Source organism: Drosophila biarmipes, chromosome X (genome assembly GCF_025231255.1).
Source record: "Drosophila biarmipes strain raj3 chromosome X, RU_DBia_V1.1, whole genome shotgun sequence".
Classification (NCBI taxonomy): domain Eukaryota; kingdom Metazoa; phylum Arthropoda; class Insecta; order Diptera; family Drosophilidae; genus Drosophila; species Drosophila biarmipes.
The window spans coordinates 8,497,137-8,521,522 of NC_066611.1; the positions used below are offsets into that span (position 1 = coordinate 8,497,137).

The following is a 24,386-nucleotide window of genomic DNA, read 5'->3' on the forward strand; positions in this document are numbered from 1 at the left end:
CTTCTTAAATGTTAAGGGAAATCCAAAAACTGAATTTGAAAAGCGGGAATCCCCAAAAATGGCAAGCCAGGGTTGGTGTCTCCACTATGAAAAGGTGCGTGCCCCCGCTGCCTAAGGAGGGCCCATAGCCGTTGCAGCCCTCGCTGGAGCATGTCTTGGCTAGGCCCACCATCCCTAGCCAAGCAATCGATAGTGACACGAATGGCATCGATATCGCCCATGTACCCGCGCAATCGATAGTACCGCCCCAGCTCTAGTTTTGTGATTGTGTTGTGTCAAAAATACAGGGTTTTATTGTTGCATTTGCAATTTAATCCGACAAATATCAGGCGTGGAGTTATGCGCGAGACGTCGTTGCCAGCGACCAGAGAGCCGAGCGGCCCCACGTGTATGTGTTCCCCGGGCGGTGCGTGCGCCAACTCTGCCAGAAAGCGTACTACTTTTAACCTTAGTTGACATTGAAATGTACCCGCTTAGTTGGATGTCCACGGTGGTGCGTGTGTGTGTGTGTCTGTGCTGCGCGGCGTCTGTGTCCGCCAGTGTGTGTGTGTGCGTGTGATTGCAAAGGAGGCTGGGAGAAAACGAGAGCAAAGCAAAAACAAAAAGAACCTGCTGCACACTGTCTGTGTGCCGTCTGCCGTGCGAGTGTGTGCGTGTGTGTGGAAGCAGAAGCAGAAGCAAAACAACTGCAAGAGAGCAACAACAACACGAGGCATAGTATCAGTGATAAGAGGGCAGAACAACAATAACAATGCAACCCCTTCGAAGTGCAAACAAAAACAAACGCTTGTAGTTGTGTAACCGTTCGGCGGGCACACACGCACGCACTAACATGTGTATATTAGTCGATTTTAATTCTATTATTTTTGATTTAATTTTCGCCCGTTACTCAAATCGATCTCTGTTTGTAGTTGGCATTCGTTATTAATTAAATCAGCCGCCAACAGCTGAGCGAGCGACGGAGATAGAGAGGGAGAGGCAGAGGCAGAGAGAGAGAGAGAGAGTTAACGGCACCGATACAGGCCACTTCCACTTCCAACCGAATCGCGGCAGCGGCAGAGGCAGCGGCAGCAGCAGCAGCAGCGCAGCGCAGTCAGCTGAGGCTTGGTAATTAAAAGGAAAGACCTGAAAAAGTCACCAAGTCGGAGAGTCGCAGGCACAGGCGCAGGCGAGGCACAGTCGCAGTCCCCATCTCAATCGCAGTCGCCGAGACAGAGATTCCACTCGTGTCGCACGTCCGTGCTCGTTCGTTCCCACATTGTCGTTATAAAAATAGCAACGCCTTAAACGATCGCATCAGCCTCATCAACAGAACACCACCACTGAAACCACCTCCATCTCCTCCGCCTCCGCCACCGCCACCGCCACCGCCGTCGCCGCATCACCATCATCTTCATTAGCGGGCAGCCCGGCAGAGTAACCGATCTTGATTGCGATCGCCAGCATATGTAATCCCCTGCTAATCCGACCCCTTCCTCCGGACCACAGATTCCTCCCTGCCGAGTCGGCAGCCGGCAAGATTTCACTGGATCTAATGGCCAAGGACGAGGAGGATGACCTGCTGCCCGACAAGGATGCGGCCAAGGGCTTCTATGCCAAGTACGAGCCCAAGGAGATCCTGGGCAGGTGAGCGTCTAGGGATATAATGTGGGAGTATGAGGGAAATAACCAGTAATCAAGTTGCAGTATGTCATCATAATCTATCAGATAGGAAAACATAAATACTTATATTATTTAATTTCTTCTTAAGAGGATCCCTCACAGAAACCTAAAGCTAAAGTATCCCTAAATACCTTAAATTAAGTTACAAAATATTTATCGATCTTTTATCGGAAAAATTAATCCAAAATATAAACCTAATCTATCTTAATTTCACAGAAATAAGAAGAGAAAATTAACTTATTTGTTTTAAATGTTTATATCATCTTAAATTTCTTCTTTAAAGAATTCTGTACAGAAATCTAAAGTTTAAATATTTCTAAATATATTATACGAAGTAAAAAAATAATTTATCGATCTTTAATCGGAAAAAATTATTCCAAAATATACTATCTATCTATTTTTCAAATTGATTTGTTTAAAATAATAAATATCATATTCAACTTGTAAGAATCCTTTACAGAAATCTGAATTAAGGCTCCCCAAATAACTTTTATAAAATTCCCAAATATTTATCGATCTTTAATCGAAAAACTTATTCCAAAATATACACATAATCTAGATTTTTTCAAAGGAATCTAAAAGAAAAGCAGTTTAATTTGTTTAAAATACTCTTAGAATTCTTTAAGTCCATCTAAATTTTAGGGATTCCCAAACAATTTTCATCAGCTCACAAAATATTTATCGATTTTTAATCGAAAAAATGACCAAAGTTTAAAATCCAAGCCCGAATAGTAGTTGTACTGATCCGCGTCTTGGGAAACCACTAGATTATCCGCATATCTGCTTCCCAGCACCTTACTGCCAAGTCTGCAGTAATGCCAGTTTGCGGCTTATTTGCGGCTCTGCAGTTTGGCTAAATGGTGCCAAGTGAGTCAACCCTCGCCAGCTCTTTGCATGGAGCCGTGACATGGGTCTTGTCGAGCGGCGCCCGTCTGCCGGCAACTCCTCCACCGCCACCTCCACTCCTCCTCCCGGGGGATGGTAATTTGCCAAGCAAATAGCCGCGACTAGGCGAAAACAAGGGCTAGTTACACATTACAATTGAGGCGATTAGAGATTAGAGATTAGATAAATTCCCGATCATGCCAATGTCAAGTGCAGCGGCTTATCTCACGGCCGTGTTTGTCTTACAGGGGCATCAGTTCGACCGTGAGGCGGTGCATCGAGAAGGAGACGGGCAAGGAGTTCGCCGCCAAGATCATCGACCTGGGCGCCACCACAGAGGCGGGCGAGACGAATCCATATCACATGCTGGAGGCAACCAGACAAGAAATCTCAATACTGCGCCAGGTCATGGGGCATCCCTACATAAGTGAGTTCTTACAGATAATATATGAACATAAATCCTTAACTAATCCGTACCTTGAAACCCCAGTTGATCTGCAGGACGTGTTCGAGTCAGATGCATTTGTTTTCCTCGTATTCGAGCTGTGTCCCAAGGGCGAGCTCTTCGACTATCTGACCTCCGTGGTGACGCTCTCCGAGAAGAAGACGCGCACCATCATGCGCCAGATCTTCGAGGGCGTCGAGTACATACACGCCAAGAACATTGTCCACCGCGACCTCAAGCCCGAGAACATCTTGCTGGACGAGAACCACAACGTGAAGATCACGGACTTTGGCTTCGCCAGGCAGCTGCAGGAGGGCGAGAAACTTACAGGTGACTAGCACGCGAATTCCCGAGGATTTCGCGCAGCAATCTAACTCTACAATACCATCCGCAGATCTGTGTGGAACGCCGGGCTATTTGGCGCCGGAAACGCTTAAGTGCAACATGTTCGAGGGATCGCCCGGCTATTCGCAGGAAGTGGACATGTAAGATCAGATAAATCACCTTGTTACAGTACCCAAAGAGTATAGCTACTATTCATATAAATATCCATTTCTGTTTTGCCCAAGTGGGTAGCTTCATATGCATGTAAATACGAAAGAACGCCTCACTCCCCCCTCGAAATTAGACCCAGTTTTAGCTGTTTACACATTACTTTTGCTAGTACCCTTCGCAAGCGAATTGTCTTGATCTTGAGGTGTGCATTTTAATGAATGAGTCACAGGCGAGTGGGAAAAAGAGCCGCAATATTCTGAAATCTGATCAGTTCCGATACCCGTCGCCTATTTTTCTTTGGTTCAGCAAAAAGTATGGCCTGTTGTTTATTGGCTTGTCGAACGTTTCCCACTGGTTTCCTCGTTACTTGGGTTCAGCAGAAATTATTGATAGTTGAACGCTTTCTTCACAAGTGTCCAACTTGCTTTCCTCTCCAAAAATTGACACCTCTTACCCAATTTTTACTTGCAGATGGGCCTGTGGCGTGATCATGTTCACGCTGCTCGTGGGCTGCCCGCCTTTCTGGCACCGCAAGCAGATGGTCATGCTGCGGAACATCATGGAGGGCAAGTACAGCTTCACCTCGCCCGAGTGGGCCGATATTTCAGGTGGGTCCGCTGATATAAGAAATATATACAAGCTTGCTATATGACTTGCCCCCGATTGATTGCAGAGGATCCCAAGGATCTGATACGCAAATGTCTAGTCGTTGATCCTGCGCAACGTATCACCGTCAAGGAAGTATTAAGACATCCATTCTTCAACCAAATGGTAAGTGCCGGAATAGCTGGCCGCTGCCGGGCCCCAACCACCACCACCACCACCACAGCCACCTGTGCCAGGGTGCACAAGAAATCAGTTCAATTAGTCCACCTAGCCGCCAAGAAGAAGGTCCGCCTTCGTGTCGCAGTCTCTAGATCTCGGGTTTCCGTCCTTGTACATACCTATAAAGATCGTAGATCCCCAGTGGTCCTCTGGAGGGCATCTTCTACACAAAACCCCAACCCACCCTGCAAATGTCTCTAAACACAAAGTACACCGTAGAACACAACACACACTCCTCTGATGGAAAGAACACACCTGTGACTCACAACAACCCACTCACAACAGCCTATTAACTGCTTCTTCTTCCTGTTACCTCCTAGAGTTACGATTATGATTTACGGTTTACGTTTTGGTTAGGGTAGCAGCCCAGCAGCCCAACCCCGTAGCTTAGTGCAAATGTCAGATCTATGGCCTGACCGGGTCGGTCCCATTCCAAACCCCACCGGGCCCTCTTTTGTTAATTTTTATTTTTACGATTACTATTTATTATACCAAACATTTTCTCTCTTCTTTTCCTTACATATAAACAAAAAATGTATCAAATCGATAACAATTAATTTTAAACGAACCCAAACGAACGGTAACGATATCGCGCGCACACACACACCATCGCTATCGATAGCTGTTCGAGCAAAACATTGATGGCCTCAAGCGCAGCCTGTCGACCAAGTCCCGACGAATGAGTCGCATCACTGAGATCGCACTGGTAACGAACTGTTCCCGGACTAACCCTAGCTCTCTCCCAACCTCTCTGTGCTGTGTGTCTGCGCCTCCGCTTGTCGGAGCCGCAATCGCTGTAATAACTATCGATGAACCCGATAACCCCGATGAACAAACAAACTATCGGGCCGGCAGACCCTACTCACGACCATATGCAACCCTGCCGGCCCACGATTCGTGTCTGTGTTCCGTTGCATTCTGTTCTGTTTCGTTCTGTACCGATCCTAATATAACCCAGCCTAAAACCGTACCCATAGTGCATATCAATTGTATACTATATGTATAGGTCATGTGCCAGCATAATAACTCTTAACCGACAAAAAGCAGCTAGAAAGCAACAAGAACACGTACTTGATCTGCTTCGTTTTTTGCATCTGATACGTTTTGCCTGTCGACTGATCGATGCCCCACGATGATAACACCGACTCCCCCTCTAATCCCGCTCCGTGTGCCCTCGATGTTGTTGTCGATCTTGTGCTCCCTGTGTGTTTTTTGTACAAACCAACCGATTGCCTCGATAACACCGATAACCGATAACACCCGTCTGCAGCTCTGCGCTCGCCATTTGAATCATTCTCTGTTTCGTTAATAACCGTGTCTGCATGCCAACCCAGAAGAAGTCCAGCAGGGTTCCTCCTCCTCCTCCTCCTCCCAGACCCCAAGCCCTCCGAGAAAAGAGCCCAGATCCCAGTTTCGAGTCCACTGCATGTGTACACGCGTGCATTAACCATTGGCCAGCGAGAAGAAGGAGGAAAAGGCAGTGAGATATGAGGAGCCCATACCTTGAGTAGTATTATGAAGAGTTGGAGTGCTTTTTTGGGTAATACCGAGAAGTACACCTTTGGGTGTCCTATTTAATGTTTTAACTTCAAGTTAATTTAGATAATACACGATAGTAACTAAATATTCTGATCGAAATCAAACAAAAATCTGGGGTCTAATAGTTAGGTTCTTTCTAGATAATAGAACTCAAGGTATGGGTGTACTTGCCCTACACAACCCAATCAAGGTGCATATAATGTCGAAGTGTGAAGAAACTAGTCCACTAGGATGTACTATTTAAGTTTGTACGCGTAGACTGTAAGTGGAGACCACCTTAGGCCATACTCTAGGCTAAGTGCGCCCTGATCCACCCCTTTTGATTTATCCCCCATGACTGATAACAAAATTTTGATTTCTTCCGCGTTCCACCTGCTGCTGCCTCTGCCCCTGCCCATCGACCCACCTCATCCCTCCTCCGCCTCCGTTCTCTGTTTCTCGTTTGCGGTGTGTCTCGCGGGGATCAGGTGCTGATGGGTGACCGCCGGCCTGCGGCACCGCCCGTCGCGGCCGCCCACCCGAGCGGCAGGCACCTCCTCCTGGGCACCGAGTCGTCATCGTACCGCTTCGGGCAGCTGAACAGCAGCAGTGGCGCCGGCTACCTGTACTGCGCGCCGCAGAGCTCCTACTCGTCGAATCGAATGCGCGACGGGCCGCTGGACGATGCGGCCGCCTCCTGCCATGCCATGTCAACCGCCTCCGCCTCCTCCTCCGCCGCCGCGGCCCTGGCGTCCTCCTCCCTGGCATCCGCCTCCTCCCACAAAACGCTCACGGCGACGGTCTACTACCAGCAGCAGCCGCAGCAGCTCCAGTCGCAACAGTCGCACCAGCAGCAGCAGCAGCAGCAGCAGTATCCGCCACAGCAGACGACGCAACTGGCGGGGCAATTGCAGCCAGGTGGCGATGGCAAGCAGGCGGTGTACACACCTCCTCCAGTGCAGGCAGGTTTTCCTTTGATACTCTTTGCTTCCTCTCCATCACCAGTGGCCCAACGGACGACGCAGGAAGCGCTGGGGAAACGAAAGGTTGCCTCACCAAGGAAGTGGGCTTAAAAAGTAGTAATTGTGGCTTGAAAGTGCTCAGTTGATTGTTATCCATAGAGAGGGTTTTTTATAAATGTTAAAAATTTGTAATCTTCATGCGAAATATCCAAGAAATATGACCAAAGAAGGCTTAAACCCACTAATTGTTAGCAGAGAATATTTAAATAATGGTTATCCATATCATATCATATCTATATAACCTTTTTGGCTTTATAATTAATATTCTTAACATTATATTTCCTGAGAATAATTTGTATTTGGTTTTTCTTCTTAACGATTTAAAAGAAATTGTATTTCCTTGCCTTCTGCCTACAAAGCTTACCCCAAAGTTAATAATTTTTGTAAATATGACACGATTTCTCAGTGCCTAACATTTATTTTAAACATTTTATAATTTTATTACCCATATCCCCCGAATTAGTTTGGAATTTTTCGTTTTTCCAGCGTTTTTTGGCAGCCGCGTGGGTTGTACTCCCTACTTAGATGCCACACCTACTCTTACCGATTAATTTCTAGTGCTTTTAGTTGACTCGGCTCAGCCCACACTCCATAAACCATCAGAGACAAGCTGCACCCGCACTGTATCACCCTCTCACTCACTCGCCGCGCAGCAGGCCGGTCGGCCGGCTCGCTCCGTCTCCCTCTACGAGGTGCAGATCCCGAGGATCGTGAGGAGATCCCGCCGATCGGTCCTGCGCTGCGCGGCCCCATCCGCCTACTAGCCTAAGATCTTGAAGTACCTCTGCCGCACTGTACTATTACTATTATTGTATTCTCTTATAGCGAGTAAACACTATGTTTGTATTATATGCACCTTTCTCTAGTACATATCTCTCGGGTGAACTGGACGATATTTACCAGAACTGTATGTAGTTGACTTGCTTAGTGCCTAGATGTAGTTCCGACCGGTGGATCGTCCGTCTAAGAAGCTAATAATCCAATCCCTCATTGTCTCTGTGTCAGAAGCATGGTAGCTATAACGACGACTAACCCCACACACCCATAAGGCGTACTGTGCTAATCACTAAACATTCGTAATGAAAAATATCACTTCTAAGCTTAGCCTTTCGATTGGATAGTAAAAGTTATTTACACAAATTGCTGACCAGCGGTCAGAACTGTTTTGCGATGGCTAACTGGGATTTAATATTTTTTGGCCCACCTATAATCGTATAATCTCTAATGAAACAGCGCCAAAATCGATGCACTGACGGTTTCTTTTGTCTAATTTCTCCTCTGTTGGTGATGTTAAACACGTTTTTGTTCTGTGTCATGTTCTCAATATGGTCAGAGTCTCAACGCCCTTGTGGGATGTGTGTCCCTAAGTCGGTGTTGTGGGGACTCCCTTGTGAGTAAACCAAGTCAAACTGAGATAGATTTGCCTACCATACAGTACTATACAGCCATACCACCGCGCCCACTCCGCATACCTAAAAAAAACAACGCGTTACTGTCTGTTTATCACCACCCACATTTGTATTACATATGAATCTTGCCAGTTCGATAGCGTCTGTGTTGTGGTTCACCCGAAACCGACTGTAATTACTCCTCTAACCCCTATAGCCCCTCTAACCACTGACCTCTGACCTCTCTGCTTCCGGTTATGGCCTTCTTGTCTTCTGTTTGTGCGTCTGCCTGGCCCCTCATCCGAACACTAGCTCGAGCTGAAAATAAGTAAACTAATGCCTCCCATCGAACCACTGACTAACCGTAGACTAACACTAACACTAACACTGGGCACTCGAGACATATCGGTGACCGAGATCCGCGTTTTCTTACTACCCATTAACTACTAACTGGCAAACTGTTAACCCCGAGACGAACTAACCCCTGAACCTAACCCATGGCGTGTGCACTGCTAACCCAACACGAATCCAGCAAAGAGATCGACCCGCCTCGCGCGAGTCGGTGTCCCCGGTGATCAGAGGTCCTAATCCGCATCTTCCCTCCGTCTCTCCCCGTGTTTAGCTGCGCAAACAGAGTCGCTTCAACGCGCGCAAAAAGTTCCAGTTCGCCATACTCGTGATACGGGCCGTCATCCGGATACGGCGCCTGCGCTACACCGCCGAGCCGCTGCACGTTGAGGAGGCCATCCGGGATCCGTACCGCGTCAAGGTGCTGCGCAAGGTGAGTGCATGTTGGGGAAAGGTTGGGAAGGCCTCAATGGATCTTCCCATATGGTCCAATCAGGCAGGAAAGTAGGGTGCAAAAATGAGGTTTATAAGAAGTGATGTCCTATACATGGGGTTTCTTCTCAAACTTGTATAACTTCTTTGTTTTAAGATGATTTTTATAGGCAGTGAGATTTTATAAGCATTTTTAGCAGCATTCTTATGTTGTAAAGACATTAATAAAAATAATATGATACTCATATATTAAATATATTTATAAAGTCACTTTAAATGATCATATGTGGGTTAATATAGGGAATAGTTAATTTTTATTTAATATATTTTTATATTTTTTATCATAACATAAAACAGTTTATATTTCTTTAATATATATAACTTCTGATTAGGTTTGTCCTAGTTGGAAGGATTTAATTTATAATTTCAGAAGTTTTTTTATAAGTTGTTCGATCGTATGGGATGCGTAACATTTTTATAATGTTAAGACAATAATGAAAACAAAATGATGTAATAATAATAAAAAATGAAAACAGTATAATCTTAAGTTTTCTACTAAGGATTTGCCGTTCATATGTGGCCTAAAATGGAGTTATTTATAAAGTTGCTCTCTCTGAATTCCTTTTATTTATTTATTTGACTGCGTACTAACTCCCCTCTCCTTGCAGGTCATCGATGGCTGTGCCTTCCGTGTCTACGGGCACTGGGTGAAGAAGGGCGAGGGCCAGAACCGGGCCGCCCTCTTCGAGAATACTCCGCGCACCGAGCTGCACGCGCTCTACATCAACAATCTCAGCCGATAGGAGGCGGCCGGGCGACGGGGCGTGGTCGCTGAGCTACAAAGCACACACAAAAAACACAAGAAACATAGAAAACGGAAGAAAAGCAAGGAAACCAAGCAACTAACGAATTAGCAAAAGTTACTAAGAAGACAGGAAATTGCGATTGCCAGAGGAGCGACACCAAGCAGGACTCAGCCGCTCGCCTCGTTCTGCCCCCGGGTTTTAGAGCGCTCCGCGGGCATGGAATACCAAACCAGGGAGACATCCGGAGGTGCACAGACGCCTGGCTACATTACCTCTCCGCCCCTTTCGTCCTTGTGATTTTGTTGAACACCTTTATTTGATTTTATGCCTCCTTTCCTCATAGTCAGTTAGAGTGGAGGGGCTCTGGGCGGCCAGCTGCACACCTAGATAGACGGACGGACGTATTACCCGGCGCCAGAACGAGCCGAGTCGCAGGCGGAGCGGTCCTTGCCTCGCCATCCGCACCCGAGCACAGCCCCACAAGCAAGCGTACATGCATATGTATTTTCTGTTAACGATTCTATTAAATTATTTAATTGTACTGCTAAGCGTTTACATTTTAATTGTTATGTTGTAGTATACACAATAAATAAAACAGACAAAAAAAAAACGAAGAAAGGCGGAGGAGAGGTTATCGAGTCGGCGACCGATAGCCCTAGATGTGCTTGGAGCAGTCGTAGGATCGCTCGCAGCAGGCGGGGAACTCGCGGTTGACGTTCACGAAGTCGCGCTGCTTGCAGCCCTTGGGCGGAGCGACGGCGGCGCAGGTCTGGATGGTCACATGGCTGTCCGGGTGGCACTCGGCCCTGGCGCAGGGCAGGTTGGGCGCCTTGCCGACCTGTCCGGGCGACATGATGGTGTTGGAGTCCAGCACACACTTGCCGGGATGGTCTGCGGCGGGAGTAGGAGTATCACGTGAGTAAAAACATATTAACGATTTCAATACTTTAATTTGGATATCCCCTTGAAAATCTTTCAAACCTAAGTTTTTATGATTTCTGGACTTGTAAATAGTTAAGAAATTAAACTTTGAAATCATTAAAAACAGTTAAGGTGAATTACTTTGTTAAAGATTTAAATTTTTTGGAAGATATATCCATCTAAAAATGTATTTTTATAAGTTAGATATAGTTTTATATTTTTGGTAATGATGATTAAATGCACCGCAAAAAAAGTCATAGTCAATTTTAAATTATTAAATATAGGTTTGGCGTATTAAATGATTGCAATCAAAATCATTACTTTTAAAATGATTAAAAGATTAAAGTGTACTCTAAATTTAATCATTATTAAAAATATTACTTTAAAATGATTTGCTTATATGTAATACCACATATCCAAATATTAAAATCTTTAATATAAAAATTAAACTGTAAAGTATAGATCTATACTCTAAATGATTAGTTTAAAAATAATTGCACAATTCCAAATATGAAATATAGAAATGAAATACAGAAATATAGAAATCTCTACCCCAAAGGTAAGCCTTATTAAACCGCAACTTTCTGTATTTCTTTTCGGTGTACAGGAAATACCACTTACCGGGATTGGCCAGTTTTACCCGAGCGACAGCCGCCTGGGCTCCTTGGCCTGCGAGGATGACGGCGAGGCAGGCGAGGAGGGCGGCGACAACGGCGAAGTGCGACATGCTGCTTGGACGGATGTGGTGGGCTCTGGTGCTGGTGATCTCCGGGAACTGTGGATCTCGATGCTATCGACTGGGATGCTGGTCCGCAAGTGCTGTTGTCTGAGCCCCGGGCGCAATGTTTTATACGCAGCCGGGACGCCGGCGGTTATCAGAAGCCAAAGCCCCGGAGCGAGGCGCTTATCCGCCGGCTCAGCTGCCAGCGACGGCGACTTGACCTTGTCCAACGCTCGGGGCGAGCTCCTTTTCCGATTCCCAGTCGCCGGCCGCCCTGTTTGGCCGCTTTTTACTTTTGTTTTTTATTCCGCTTCCCTGCGGTTCATTGAGTACTTAATTACTTCAACTTGCTCATGCACAGGCATACACACGCGTGTGTATTTATTATTATTTTTTATTGACGGTGGGGAAGCTTATCACGTTTCTCGTTTTTTTTTTGTGTCTCTTGGCGCCCGCTTCGATCTGTTTTTTGGGAATTTTCTTGTTTTGGTGCTGTGTGGAATTCCTGCGGTTTCGAGGGGTTCCAGCGCGGTTGACCTGACTTGACTCATCACGAGGGCAAACAACGCCAATTTGCACTTTCACCGGCGCCGCAGGGTTCTTGAACCGCCGGCAAACCGGCCATCCATCCTAAAAAACTGGTACCCACACATTCTTACATTTGTTGATGAACTTTATCTCATGAAAAAGGGTTCTTAGACCAAATGCTAGCATTTTAGGTACATTTTCATGTCCCTAAATAATGTTTAGGTACATTTGCATGCCCCAAATATATATATATATATATATATTTTTATCTTCAAATTCACTTGGATACCAAATGCTAGCATTTTAGGTACATTTGAATTACCCTAAATAATTTTAGGTACATTTTCATGCGCCAAATATATATATATATTTTTTTATCTTCAAATTCACTTGGATATTATGGTATCCGTCCAATGACCTCAATTTGATATCATGTAAAAAGGTTTTAGACCAAATGTTAGCATTTCTAGGTACATTTGCAATCCCCTAAATAATTTTAGGTACACTTCCATGCCCCAAATAATTTTTTTTAAAACAAATACATCTCCAAATTCACTTGGCTATTATTGCATCAGTTCAATGAACTCAATTTCCCACTGAACATAGGCTAAACAACAAAAAAATATTGCCTCATATTAACCAATATAATTTAAGCAATGAAATAATGACAACAAAATACTCACAACTAACTTTTCTATGGTCATTTTACTATCAAATAGTAACTATAAAAAATACTAGTTGTAAAAAAATACACAACTAATTTAAATAGTTGCTAAACTTATTTTATAGTTGAGTAACTACCCATCCTAACTATAGTTACATTTTACGATACTTTTCTAATTTTTGATAAGACCCTATTTTTAGAATGGAAAATCAAGATATAAAACATATTTTTACTGTAACACTCAGCCAAAACCTTTTCACATCTAATAAAAAAGTAATACTTAAAAAAACTGAACTAAACATTTAAAATAAATATATATAATGAATATTTATGATATATGAAAAAAATCAAATAATAAAAAATACACAAATAAACATTGATTAAAAACAATCATTTTCCAACTTATTTATTATTATAATTTCTCCATTGCTTCAAAATATCTTCCACTTCCAAAGCAAGAAAAACCACCGGCATTTCCTTTTAAAACATTACTATTTATTTATTTTACTATTGACGCTTGAGTTTAATCAGATTTAGTTTGTCTTGCGTTCGCTTCGTTTGCTTTTTTCAACTATTTTACAGGTGATAGACTATATTGCGCTTAGTGAACCTACATGCACTCCTATATATAATTTATTTATATATATATTTATGTATATCCTTGTCAACATAATTTCTTCGGCTTTGGACTTACTTATTAATAAAAGACTTGTACAAATGCAGAATATAGTAAGAATCAGATTCGGAATCGCGACCGGAACCATCGGAGCGTAAAAGTGCGTAGACGAGAACACAAACACAAAAGGGGTCACCGGGCGCACAGGCGCTCCCATGGACAGTGACAAAAAGAGCGAGATTTCATTTGAGATTCTGGACATTCGATAGATAGATAGATACTGGCGATGCTGATCCGAGCCGAATCGAACTGTGCACCATGGAACCTCCAGGTGGAATGCGGCAGAAAGGATTCACAGATCAATGAACAACATGGCCGAGGCGCGGACGCCGAGGTGGCGGCCATCCCACTAGACACCCGGGTAGAGGGGCAGCTTGGCGGTGTCCACCTTCTCCTCCACCTTGAACGAGGGGAACAGGCCGCCCTGGTTGGTGCGCGTGTTCTTGCCCTTCGAGTTGCCGTCCCAGTGGTTGCCGGCCACCGAGACGAGGTCGCCCACGCGCAGCTGCAGGTCCTCGTGCGTGCGCGGCTTGTGGGCGATAACGACGCGGCGGTTGTGCGCATTCTGCCCGCCGTAGTAGTAGATGTCGTCCAGCGACTTGAACCGGTGCGCCGCATCCGGATACATCGTCTGCATGATCTCGTACGCCACGCGACACACCTGCGACGAGAAGGTGCACACCAGGTGGTCGGACATGGACAGCAAGTGGATGTCCAGTATGATGCCGTTCAGCGCCGTGTCCGTGTAGCGTGTGGATACGGACGCCATGCGCGCCACCTCCGGATCGCCGATGATCTGGTACTGCGGGTACTTCCGGCGCGCCTCCTCAATCACCTGGGCGTCGTCCGAGGCAAGGAAGATGCGGCGCGCCACACTGCTGCCGTTCACCTCCAGCGTGCGGTAGTAGTCCTCCACATGGGTCATGTACTCCTCCACACTGTGGCAGGCCGCCTCCGTGCCCACCTTGTCGGTGCGTCGCACATGGACCCTGCAAAGCGAACGGCAACACTTAAGTTATGCAAAGCAATGCAAATCTCGGCGCAATCTTACCCCACAATGGGACGCTCCCAGCCCAGGTTTCGCATGCCGGCCGTGAGGAAGTCCCGCGTCGGCGTCTGCGGCCGCAGCAAATACTTGAGGAACTGGCCCACCCACCAGACGATGGGGTCGCCGTGCAGACGCTTGAGCCGCGGCGCCAGGTCCTCGGGCACGGCGAGCGGCAGGTACGGTGGTCGCGGCATCAGCGAGTCGATGATGGGCAGCACCAGCACCTGGGTGTTCGGCTTGCCCGGCCAGTTGTACGTGTTGGCGGTGCCCGCGTCGTGGCAGCTGTTGGACACCGGCTGGAAGACCTCCTCCCAGCCGCCCTTGTGGTAGCGCCAGCCGCGGGACTTCAGGATGAGCGTCCGCTCGGTGGCGTAGGCCACAATAAAGCAGTACACCACATGGTGCAGCTGGCAGCCGTAGCCGCAGCCCTGGAATGGAAATTGGACAATTATGCAAGCTAATAAAGCTACAATGTCTAGGCGATAAAAAGTCATGGTGTACAGAAAGAAATCTGCGACAACTTGCAATGCAGATCTATTTAAATATTTTAGAGGCACATGAACATGGGCGTATTTCGAGGGGGTGTTAGTCCCCCTAACCTGGCAAGTTTTAGTAATCCCGTGTGTTGAAAATAATGCAAGTGAAAGTATGCTAAACAAGAATAGGAGCTGAAACCCCCCGCCAGAAAATCCTGCCTACGCCTCTGGAGGCACATTCCTGTTCTGATTTTTGCTTGTGATAAATTTTGAGGAATTCGACATGGTTATTTTGAATTTCATTTGCACTTATCAATGTGTCGACTGCTGTTTGTACACTGTTTGTGCGTCGGCAGAGGGTCCTTTGTATTAAAAAACATCTAGCCCGTAATGCTATATATAAAATGAGACGCTAAGTAAATAATGCTAGTCGAATTCAACTAAAACACTCTAAAGTGACAGTTCAAGCTGGGCTGAAGGAACATAATACTCTTATAATAATACGTTAATCACTTCCTGGGCATTATTCAACATATTCACCGGGTTGATGGCTAATCTGGCTTGCTAGTAAAGTAGAAACATATCCGCACAACGCACCTTGTTGAGCTTGCAGACCAGCTTGCGCGCGTTCTGGCAGTCACTGGGGTTCTGCAGGTGGTGCAGACGGCGCTGCACCAGGTCGCTGAGCTCGCGCGCCTCCTTGTGGCGCCAGGCCTCGTAGCCGTCGGACTGGCGCAGCCGCTCCATGTCGCTCAGCAGCGAGCGCTTGTGCTCGGCGCCCTGCAGCAGCACCTGGTTGATGGACTCCTCCAGATCGGCGTTCGCATGGCCGGCGGCCACTGACTTGCGCACCTTGCCCAGCTCGCTGCTGAAGAAGTTCCAGATCTCGGCGATGTTCGTCTGGATGCGCCGGCGCGTGAACTCGTACTCCAGGCTGGGCTCGAACTCGCCACGATCCGGGGCGCCTGGCTCCAGATCGTTGGGCGCCGCCTCGGCCACATTGTTCCAGCCGCGCAGGTCGGCCGGCGCCGACTCGAACATGGCCTCTGGTTCCGGACCGGCGACCTCGGCCGCCAGCTTGGGATTCAAAGCATCGTTCTCCAGCCTCTGCACCAGTTTGAGTGCGCTCTGCTTGTCCAGCTGGTCGCTGCAAAACAAAAGAGCGTCGGGGCGAGTGTGAGTAAGGCGGCTTATCGCATGTAATTCCGCCGACGTGACATGCATAATTAGCCACGCCGCTGGAAAATCAGCAATGCGATGACCAATGGCATAGAATTTTGGGAAATGCGACATGTTTGTGGCAGAGTACACGTATCAAAAATGTTTTACTGGCTTGTATGATCAAAGAACTGGTAGTAAAGATGGTTAAGTGATAGTTAAAGTGGGCGTGAATCCTTCAGTTATTTATGGATGGTGAATATCAGATTTAACAGGCTACCCATTGCATTTTGTTTAGCCTTATTATGTGCTATTGTGCTGCCCTCGGCTGTGCAACGAGCCGCAGCCAGCTGTGTCCACCTACCTCATCAGCTCGTCGATGAGCTGCTTGAGCTCCTCGTTGCGCTGGCGCGTGTGCTCCAGCATCTGGAGGGCCTGTGAGATGCGGCGGGCATTCAGCTCGCTCTCCCCGGCGGCCTGTTGGCCCTGCGTGCTGGTCAGCTTGACCACGAACACGTAGACCAGGCCCACCCAGGCCAGGACGAAGATGATGAGGGCTCGCGCCCAGGAGTTGGCCGAAGCCCCGAAAAGCTGACGCACCAGCAGCATGTGGGCAGCGCTACGTCCACTCCCACTCCTCCTCAGGATTCTGCCCTCCACTCGGGACGGGATCACAGTCAATCTCTTGGGGGGATCTCCCAGGAAACGGGGCTCCGAACGCGGCTCCGACGTGGAACTTGGCTAGGCTCTCTAGACGGACTTCGATTCGTGGCCCTTGCGATCCCGGCGCATAGTCACTGCTGCGGACCCAGTGCAGACCCAATTAACACCGGTCTGGCCAGCGACCGAGGCGATCCAAAGACATGGTCGGCGGGGGGAAGGATTCGCTGCGATTTATATATAGTATCGGTGACTTGTGATGTGGGGGCGGTGGAAAATTGCCGCAGCTGGCCGAACTCCGCAGTGAAACCTCTGGCTGGCGGAGGAGGTGGAGGGATATGGCCGATCGGGCAGGCCAGGTCGTCGTGGCACAGTCAAATTAGGTGCGAAATATTCTATATGTTATTATACATGTATATGTATGTTTCTATTATGTTCCCGATGGGGCGCAATCGATATCGGGGGATGCAAATATCGCGAAATCGATATCGGGATGCAGCGGGGTGACGAAGCGGAGACACCTTCCCGGCTCTTTGGCGTGACCGTTTGCCAGTTGGTGGTATGTTTTCGGTATTTTCAAGGTATTCTCTTGGTATGTGCACAAATATACCGTAACTATGCCGCAAGCGGTCAGCCTAAGCGGTCACTAGCGGTAATTCAAACTCGGAAATAACCGTTAGCCTAGGTGTTTAATGCCAGCAGTACAAAAATACACTTACCAGGTCTGCCGGCGTTGCCACACAGCTGCAACGAGAGCTGCACTGCAAGGATAACGATTTGTATGGGATCCAGACGTAACGCCTTTTTGAAATCTCTTAAAGCGATGCAACAATTCAAGGTCTTTCGGTGATGCTTTCAGTTTTATGAAGTGTTCTCTTAATATTTCACATTTTATTTGGACTTATGCTACTAATAATAAAAATGATTATAATTTTGAGATGTGTGTTTTTATAGTTTTGACCGATCCGCGGGCCGGATGGGTCGTGGACAGCGGGGAATCCCCGCTGGCGCCAACCCAAACGACTCGGGGATCGGCCAACCTGCGCCGGGTGCAATCAGTTTGCTGTTTTCTTATGTTCGCTTCCGTTTCGTTCTTGGAAATCAAATGAAAAGTGATTATCGTATAAATTATAAAAAATTCAGTATATGTAAAGTTAAAAAAAAAGTTGTACACATAAAATATAAATTATATTATTATAATTACGACCACAAAAATTTCTTAGTGTTGAAATGAGTTTTGTTTCGCTTTGTTTTGCTTCTTCCGAGAGTGTGTGTCTGGAGATGTGGGTATAGTGTGTGCGGCGTGTGTGTTAGGCGAGAGAGAGAGCGCGAGTTGCTGCGGGGTCGAAGGTCGAGGGGTGGATGTGGTGGTGGTGGTGGGAGCTTGGTTTATGCGACAAGTTTTGATTTATTATTAAATTTAAATACTTATGTATATAAATTATTTTCTGTTTTATTATAATTATTGTTTTTTCCATCTTAATCATTTTTTGTTTTTCGTTTTTTGTTTTTGTTTTTTTTTTACTTTTTGTTTTGTTTTTGTATGTAGTGGGCAACTGCGGCATTTGTAAATTTCTTTATACTTAAATGTTCCTTTTGACTGTGTAAAAATATCGATTTCCATCTGATCTTGTTTTATAGTTACTATTTATGTATGCATTTGCTTTTCGTTTCAATTATAATATTACGTTAACGCTGCATTCTGAACTCTCTTCTGCTCCTTTGCTCTGCTGCTGTTGCTGCTTGTTCTTCGGATTCTTGATCGGATTCTTCTGATTCTTCATCTGGGCGCACTTCCTATGCTATTGAAATGTTGCTTGTGGTTCTGCCTTCTGGATCGGGACATTGAATTCCGCTCTGATCTGATCGGTTATGCTGTGTTATGTCGGTTTGTGTGTGGTGTGTTGTTGTGGCGTTGTGTTTTGTGTATGACAGTGGAGTGTGTGTTCGGTGTTTGCTTCTCGTTATATGTTGTATATATATATATAATATATTATATGTATGTATAATTAGTTGCTTAATAGTAGAATTTCTTGAATGTTGTTGTGGTAAAGTGTAGGTAATGTTGCTCTATGTCTCTATGTCGACTCAACTGCACTACATACATATGTCTTTCCACCAGATACGCGGCGAGCCGAACCGAACCGATCCCCGTTTCCGTTTCCGCATCCGTTTCCGCATCCGCATCCGTTTTCGCATCCGTATCCGTACTTCGTATCCTCACCTCCGCCTCATTCGCTGCGCAGTTTCTTGAGCTCCGGCGACTTCTCCCCCACACCCGCACCCACTCCTCCGGCGTTGGTCAGCTCCATCTCGCAGTGCAGGGCCGTACGCTTCTGGCCGATGGCCGGCGCTGAATCTGCGTCCGCTGACGCCACCGGCGAAACAGCATCGGCCGCCTTGCTCGCCGCCAGCTGCTGCAGTTTACTGTCCCTCACAATGCCGTTGCTGCTATTGCTCTCTTCAGCCTCTAGCTCTGCCTCGTTCTCATCCTCCTCGTCCAACTCGTCCTCCTCCTCGTCCTCCACCTCGTCCTCCTCCTCGTCGGCCAGGACGCCGTTACCGTTTCCATTTCCATTGGCTGCTGCTGGTGCTACTGCTGCCGGTGCAGTCGTTTTGCTGGCTGGCTGTGGTGCTGCTGTGACCGCCTCCTCTGCTGGCGACGGAGCCACCTGGCCGTTGTTGGTGATCGGGTTGCTAGCTTTGTGGGGCTGGCTCGGCGCCTGTGCCTGTGTCTGTGTCTGATTCTGGGTCGAGGGCTGTGTCGGAGTCAGGATGGTCAGGCTGTTGGTCTTGGGCGGCGCCTCCTGATTACTTTCGGAGTCCGAGGCGAGCGGTGTGCCACCCAGGCCGATGCCGATGCCAATGCCCAGGGCTATGGGCTCGCCGTCCTCCGTGGACGTGGTGGCCGTCGTCTGTGTGGTGCCATCGTTGTCGTCGATGATTGGCTCCTGGGAGGTGGAATCGTTCGACACAAAGTTGGAGTCACCGTCCTGCAGGGCGGCGCCAACGGCAGCTGCGTTACTGTTGTTCTTGGCCTCGCCCGACTGCAGAGGCGTCAGGGCGGCCGGGTTGGTGTTCTCGTTCTCCGTCTCCGATTCTGTAGCAGTGTTGCGACCGCCTGGGGATAGAAAGTGTCGGTTTAAGCATCAATGGTCAATGTATTCACTGGGCGAGCTGGGCCAGAATAATAGCACAAAGAAGCCCTGTGTTCGCTATCTCGCGTGGCACAGAAGCCATTTATGGGGTCTAAGTACTCCCTAGTAGTTTTGGTAAGGTGCTAAAATCTATAAGCTTGTAATAATCCAAGCCTCGGGCAAGTTGATAACCATCTAGTTAAAGTCTTTAGTTCAAGTGAAAACTAATTCTAATAACATTTGTTGGAACTCGAACATTATCCCTATACGTATAAGCAAAGGCTTCTATGCAAGAGCATTTGAGACCGAACAAATACCAGTCTAGTGTGCCACATATATGCCTGTTCTAGCCACAGCTGATGGACCATTGCGAGGACTTACCTGCTCCCTGGCTCTCGTCATCCAGATCGACGGCCACACCGTCGTTGGTGTCGTCGCCGTCGAGCACCTTGCTGCTGCTGCCGTTTGTGCTGAGTGAGGCGGTGCCGGTGGCGGCTGCGCCGGATCCCTGCGGCGGCATGTCGTCGAGCATCTCGGGACTGAGATCGTTGGCCACATAGTGCGACCAGAGGGCCAGCTCCACGCGATGCGGCGACCAGTGCGGCTTATCGCCGCCCACCTCGGCGTTGAGGCGCTCCACGGTGGCCTGGATGTGATTGACGAAGTTGAGGTACTCCTTGGTGGTGTAATCGATGCCCTCGATCTCTGGTATGGCCATCAGGCACTCGTCGGCCATGAATGGTGCCGAATCGGGGGCGGCGGCCGCCAGCAGGGCACTGGCCATTGTGGTGCCGACGCCCTTGAGGTTCGATAAAGCTGTGATCGCCTGCTCCAGGTTGGGCAGCTTGCGGAAGGCCTTCTTCGTTTCCTGGACGACGGCGCGCGGTGTGTTGACCTTGACCAGGTAGGAGAGCTGCGGATAGAACTTGCCGCGCGTCTGCTTCCACTTCATCGACTGGACGAGCTCGTCGTACACCATGTGCGCGTCCTTGCCGCGCGCCCTAATCAATTTGGGCAGCTCGTTCTGATACCACTGGTCCAGGCGGATCAGCTCCTGCGGCTTCTTGCAGCGCTTCTCGGCCTTCAGCTTGAGGACCTGCGGATACAGCTGGTAGCAGTATTCGAACTGTTTGGTGCTCCCGTTCTCGAAGAACGACACCGTCGCCTTGCCGTTGGACATCTTTTGCGGACGCGGATGTGTCGTTGTCGCCGGCAAATGGTTGGTGGATTGGTGGGTCGCTTGGCTAGCTCCGTATCTTGCTTATCTTGGTTGTCTTGGGGACCAGGATGTTGGCTGCTCCGCAAGTTGGCTGCCCGGCTGGCTGGCTATATATATATACTGGTGTGTGCTATATATATATATGCCAAGTCGAATCAATCTATCGCTGGCTGCTCTTTATCGGCCGCTTCACCTTTATCCTGCTTATCCTGTCCGTTCCGAGCTGCTCCTGTCAATGTACTGCTATTCGTGCGTTGAGAGTGGTCCCCGGCGAGGAAGAAGAGAGTGGGTGAGCGAGTGAGAGACGGCGAGTCCGAGAGAGCAGGAAGAAGCAGAGCCGAGCCAGCGAAGGAGAGAGGAAGAAGAGAGAAGAGAAGAGGCACACAATTAGGTTTACAGTTACGATTACATATGCAAGGGGGATCGGGGATCGGAGGGACTTCGATTGATTACTGTTAATGCTGCCGCCGCTGCTGCTGCTGCTGCTGCTGCTGCTGCTGCTGCTGATGTGCCGCCTCTGTTGTTTGTTGTATTTACTCAGGCCGATAATCGCTCGCTGTTTGCCAAAAAATCTGCTCGCCTCATCCGCCGTGTGCACAACACACAAATCGAATTTTTACAGTGTCGCTCGGTTCGTCGGGTTCTTTTTGGTCTGCCACACACAACACACAGGCACACACGCTAACAGGCACACACACAGCCAAACAAACAAACACACACACACACACACATACGCTCTCGCACACCCAGAGAGAGGCGGGCGAGCGCGCACACAGAGACACAACAACACACACAAACTCGCACTCACTTATATACAGAGGCAACAGCAGCAGCAGCAGAAAATTTCTTTTTCATCTAGGTTTTCGAAAAAATACGAACGCGAGCATTAAATAAACGAGTGCCTTGTTTTTCGTGCACGGCTCTTGTCTTTTTGGGCAAACGCCGAGAACAGCTTTTCACTGCACGCACACAGATGAGTGGGTGAACAACAAATACCTTTTAGTTAGTCGCCGCCAGTCTTCCTTTCCGTCCACATCCAAACAACTACTCCACTGCTTTGCTTTTGCTGTTTTTCTGTGTTGCCTCTGCCTTGCTTCGCTTCGCGCTGTGCTGTGCTGTGCCGTGCCGTGCTGCTGCTTCTTCTTCTGTTTCTGCTTCTGCCTCTGCCTCTGCTTTCTGGCTGCAGGGGCGTCGTTGCCAACCGACAAAAAAAGGGGTTATGTGCGGTGCTCACGTTACTGCCAAGAGCACGCCACCAAAACAACAACGAAAAAAGGATCGGATGCAGCTGTGCGGTGTGCGCTCTGCGCCGCTAACTCGTGTGACGGGAATGGGAATGGAGATGGGAATACGGGAACATGGGAATGACGAAAACGAGCCGGGAACAGGAGTTGTGTCGCTCTGTCTCGCCCGCACTCGCTGTCCGAATGTATCTGTATCTCTCTGGCACCCCTCAGCGTTCCATTTTGCCGGCGACGTCCGTGCGCGCTGCCGCCGCCTCTGCCGCTGCGCTTATGCGCAGTTCGCCGTTTCACGAAGTGCCGGCATAAACGAGAGCTCAAGTGGGTTCGTGAATTCACAAGCCCGCGAAGGTTTACTTCTATAGTTCTTTCTATTTATATACCTATACATATAATCATTTAACATTTGAAGAAATTCTAGCCATAGACTTCGAGCTCTAGTACTCCCTACCTACATAAGAACCTATTTGTCTTACAGACTTTAAACTAAATAAGTTCTGTTCTCTTTGTGCATTCCTATTGATATAACCTCAAATTGGGTAGTTATTTCCAAGTCTTCAAGTAAAAGCGGGTATTCACTTCGATTTCGTGAATTTAAGAATTCACGATCTTAAGCGTACATAACATGTCTCTGCTCGTTCGCTGCTTTTGTTGTGCCAGTTGCCAGCGGCAGCGGCGTCGTTGTGCCATTATTCATGAGGGGGTGCGTCAGGTTTGCTGAATGTTTCAGTCTTGTTTGCGCCAAGCGAAATTATTTATGGCTCAGCACGAACGCCGATAGAAGTGCATATGTTGTTGCTTGCCTGAAAAGCTGCCCTAACATGCAGTTAAGTGCTTTTCATTCGCCTAGTTAAATATTAATTAAATATATCAATCAGCTGTTCGAGGGCCACAGTATTCCCAGAACCTAAATTCGATCTTATTTCACATTCAAAGTTAATAAACCTAACATAAAATTCGTATTATTTAATTTTTAGCTTTGAGGAACATAGCTTTTCCTATAGGATACAGTGATATATGGTCACATTTGTGGCCGCTGTAAGCATTAACTACATAATTCGAAAACAGCTGCTTGCTTTGGCATCGCAGGCACACATGTGGTACAAGTTTAAGCTGAGCGCTCGACCAGCAACTTGATATCTAAGGAACCCTACTTAGCAGTCGACTCAAGTTCGATCCCCCCGCAGGTACGCCCCTCAGTTCGGCTATCGCTCGTTGCCTTTGCGCCATCATTCGCTGTTGCCGTTTTTACCCTATTCGTCGTTGCTGAACGACGAGCAACTTAGCAGCTGCAATTTAGCTGTTTCTGTTTGTGCCTCTTCTGTGCCTGACATTCGCTCATTATACCCTTGCAGAAGGTATTATCATTTTGTAAAGATCTTCATAATCCCTATACAATATTTACGTGCCTTTGTGGCTTACTGAATGGTATGATCAATTAAAGAAGTTGGCGGTTACCAACAAGGTTCAAAAAAATAAATTTTTAATTCAAAAAAAATTAAGCATATTGTATACAAATTAGAACGAAATGTTAAAAAATAAAAACTAAGCAAGGGTTACTCCATTTATATATATATTATATTATATTCAAATTATCTTCCCAGAAATAATAAAAAATAAAAAAAAATTCGGTTTGCAGGGCATTCAAATGTCGGTCAAAGGGAGTTGGCTTCCTTCTCGTTTTGCCCTGCTGCTCTTACGCACACACTGGCACTGGTGCATGTGCGACGCGGCGATGTGCGTGCGATATATCGCTTCGATACTCGATGCCGCTGCCCATCTGTTTCGCGGCGTTTTCCCGCTTTCCCTGCTGCGAAACCCGTTTTTCAAAACACAATTCCGAGTGTGTTTCAAATTTGAAAATGATTAGTTTTCAAAACCCTCGCTGGAGAGCGGCATTCGGCTGGCTCACAGAGTGGCTGTGTTCTCTCTTTGTCATGGCGTATGTATTAATCATTCGGTATACAAGCGACTTTTTCGCACACCCCCCTCCCAAATTAACTACGTCTCTGTGTGTGCGATTCGTTCGTTTTTGTGATTTGCCATTTTCCCTGTTCACGCACCAATACACCCAAGTAACTAGTGCTGGTGCAGTGCTGCCAGATCTACTT

At 47.5% G+C, this 24,386-nt stretch overlaps 4 protein-coding genes across 14 annotated transcripts; 1 reads left to right on the forward strand and 3 right to left on the reverse strand.

The window, feature by feature from the left end:
- The first annotated feature begins 241 nt into the window (after nucleotides 1-241).
- On the forward strand, nucleotides 242-10,367 carry LOC108035996 (phosphorylase b kinase gamma catalytic chain, skeletal muscle/heart isoform). 7 transcript variants are annotated; one of them, XM_044092973.2, is made up of 11 exons: nucleotides 242-388; nucleotides 912-1,416; nucleotides 1,489-1,626; nucleotides 2,796-2,974; nucleotides 3,038-3,322; nucleotides 3,387-3,477; nucleotides 3,959-4,095; nucleotides 4,161-4,258; nucleotides 6,319-6,792; nucleotides 8,863-9,021; nucleotides 9,689-10,367. In XM_044092973.2, exons 3-11 carry the CDS (start codon nucleotides 1,535-1,537, stop codon nucleotides 9,821-9,823), a joined length of 1,650 nt encoding a protein of 549 aa, XP_043948908.2. In that variant the 5' UTR covers nucleotides 242-388; nucleotides 912-1,416; nucleotides 1,489-1,534; the 3' UTR covers nucleotides 9,824-10,367. The 7 variants fall into 7 exon arrangements, with proteins under 7 accessions (XP_043948908.2, XP_043948909.2, XP_050740887.1 ...); XM_044092974.2 differs by having other exon boundaries at nucleotides 912-1,235; XM_050884930.1 differs by having other exon boundaries at nucleotides 912-1,107.
- Nucleotides 10,368-10,371: 4 nt separating this feature from the next.
- Nucleotides 10,372-11,578, reverse strand: LOC108036011 (uncharacterized). Its single transcript, XM_017111927.3, has 2 exons — nucleotides 11,369-11,578; nucleotides 10,372-10,717 (listed from the first exon to the last, which is right to left on the reverse strand). The coding sequence occupies exons 1-2, from the start codon at nucleotides 11,472-11,474 to the stop codon at nucleotides 10,482-10,484; spliced, it is 342 nt and encodes a 113-aa protein (XP_016967416.1). The 5' UTR covers nucleotides 11,475-11,578; the 3' UTR covers nucleotides 10,372-10,481.
- Nucleotides 11,579-13,133: 1,555 nt separating this feature from the next.
- LOC108032631 (alpha-(1,6)-fucosyltransferase) lies at nucleotides 13,134-17,165 on the reverse strand. The gene is made up of 4 exons (XM_017106614.3): nucleotides 16,383-17,165; nucleotides 15,458-16,007; nucleotides 14,388-14,812; nucleotides 13,134-14,325 (listed from the first exon to the last, which is right to left on the reverse strand). Exons 1-4 carry the CDS (start codon nucleotides 16,625-16,627, stop codon nucleotides 13,686-13,688), a joined length of 1,860 nt encoding a protein of 619 aa, XP_016962103.1. The 5' UTR covers nucleotides 16,628-17,165; the 3' UTR covers nucleotides 13,134-13,685.
- Nucleotides 17,166-17,531: 366 nt separating this feature from the next.
- Nucleotides 17,532-22,439, reverse strand: LOC108032715 (uncharacterized). 5 transcript variants are annotated; one of them, XM_017106815.3, is made up of 3 exons: nucleotides 22,031-22,439; nucleotides 20,197-21,274; nucleotides 17,532-19,799 (listed from the first exon to the last, which is right to left on the reverse strand). In XM_017106815.3, exons 2-3 carry the CDS (start codon nucleotides 20,993-20,995, stop codon nucleotides 18,910-18,912), a joined length of 1,689 nt encoding a protein of 562 aa, XP_016962304.1. In that variant the 5' UTR covers nucleotides 20,996-21,274; nucleotides 22,031-22,439; the 3' UTR covers nucleotides 17,532-18,909. The 5 variants fall into 5 exon arrangements, with proteins under 5 accessions (XP_016962304.1, XP_016962223.1, XP_043948788.1 ...); XM_017106734.3 differs by having other exon boundaries at nucleotides 20,197-21,277; XM_044092853.2 differs by lacking the exon at nucleotides 22,031-22,439 and adding an exon at nucleotides 21,914-22,016.
- Nucleotides 22,440-24,386: the final 1,947 nt, after the last annotated feature.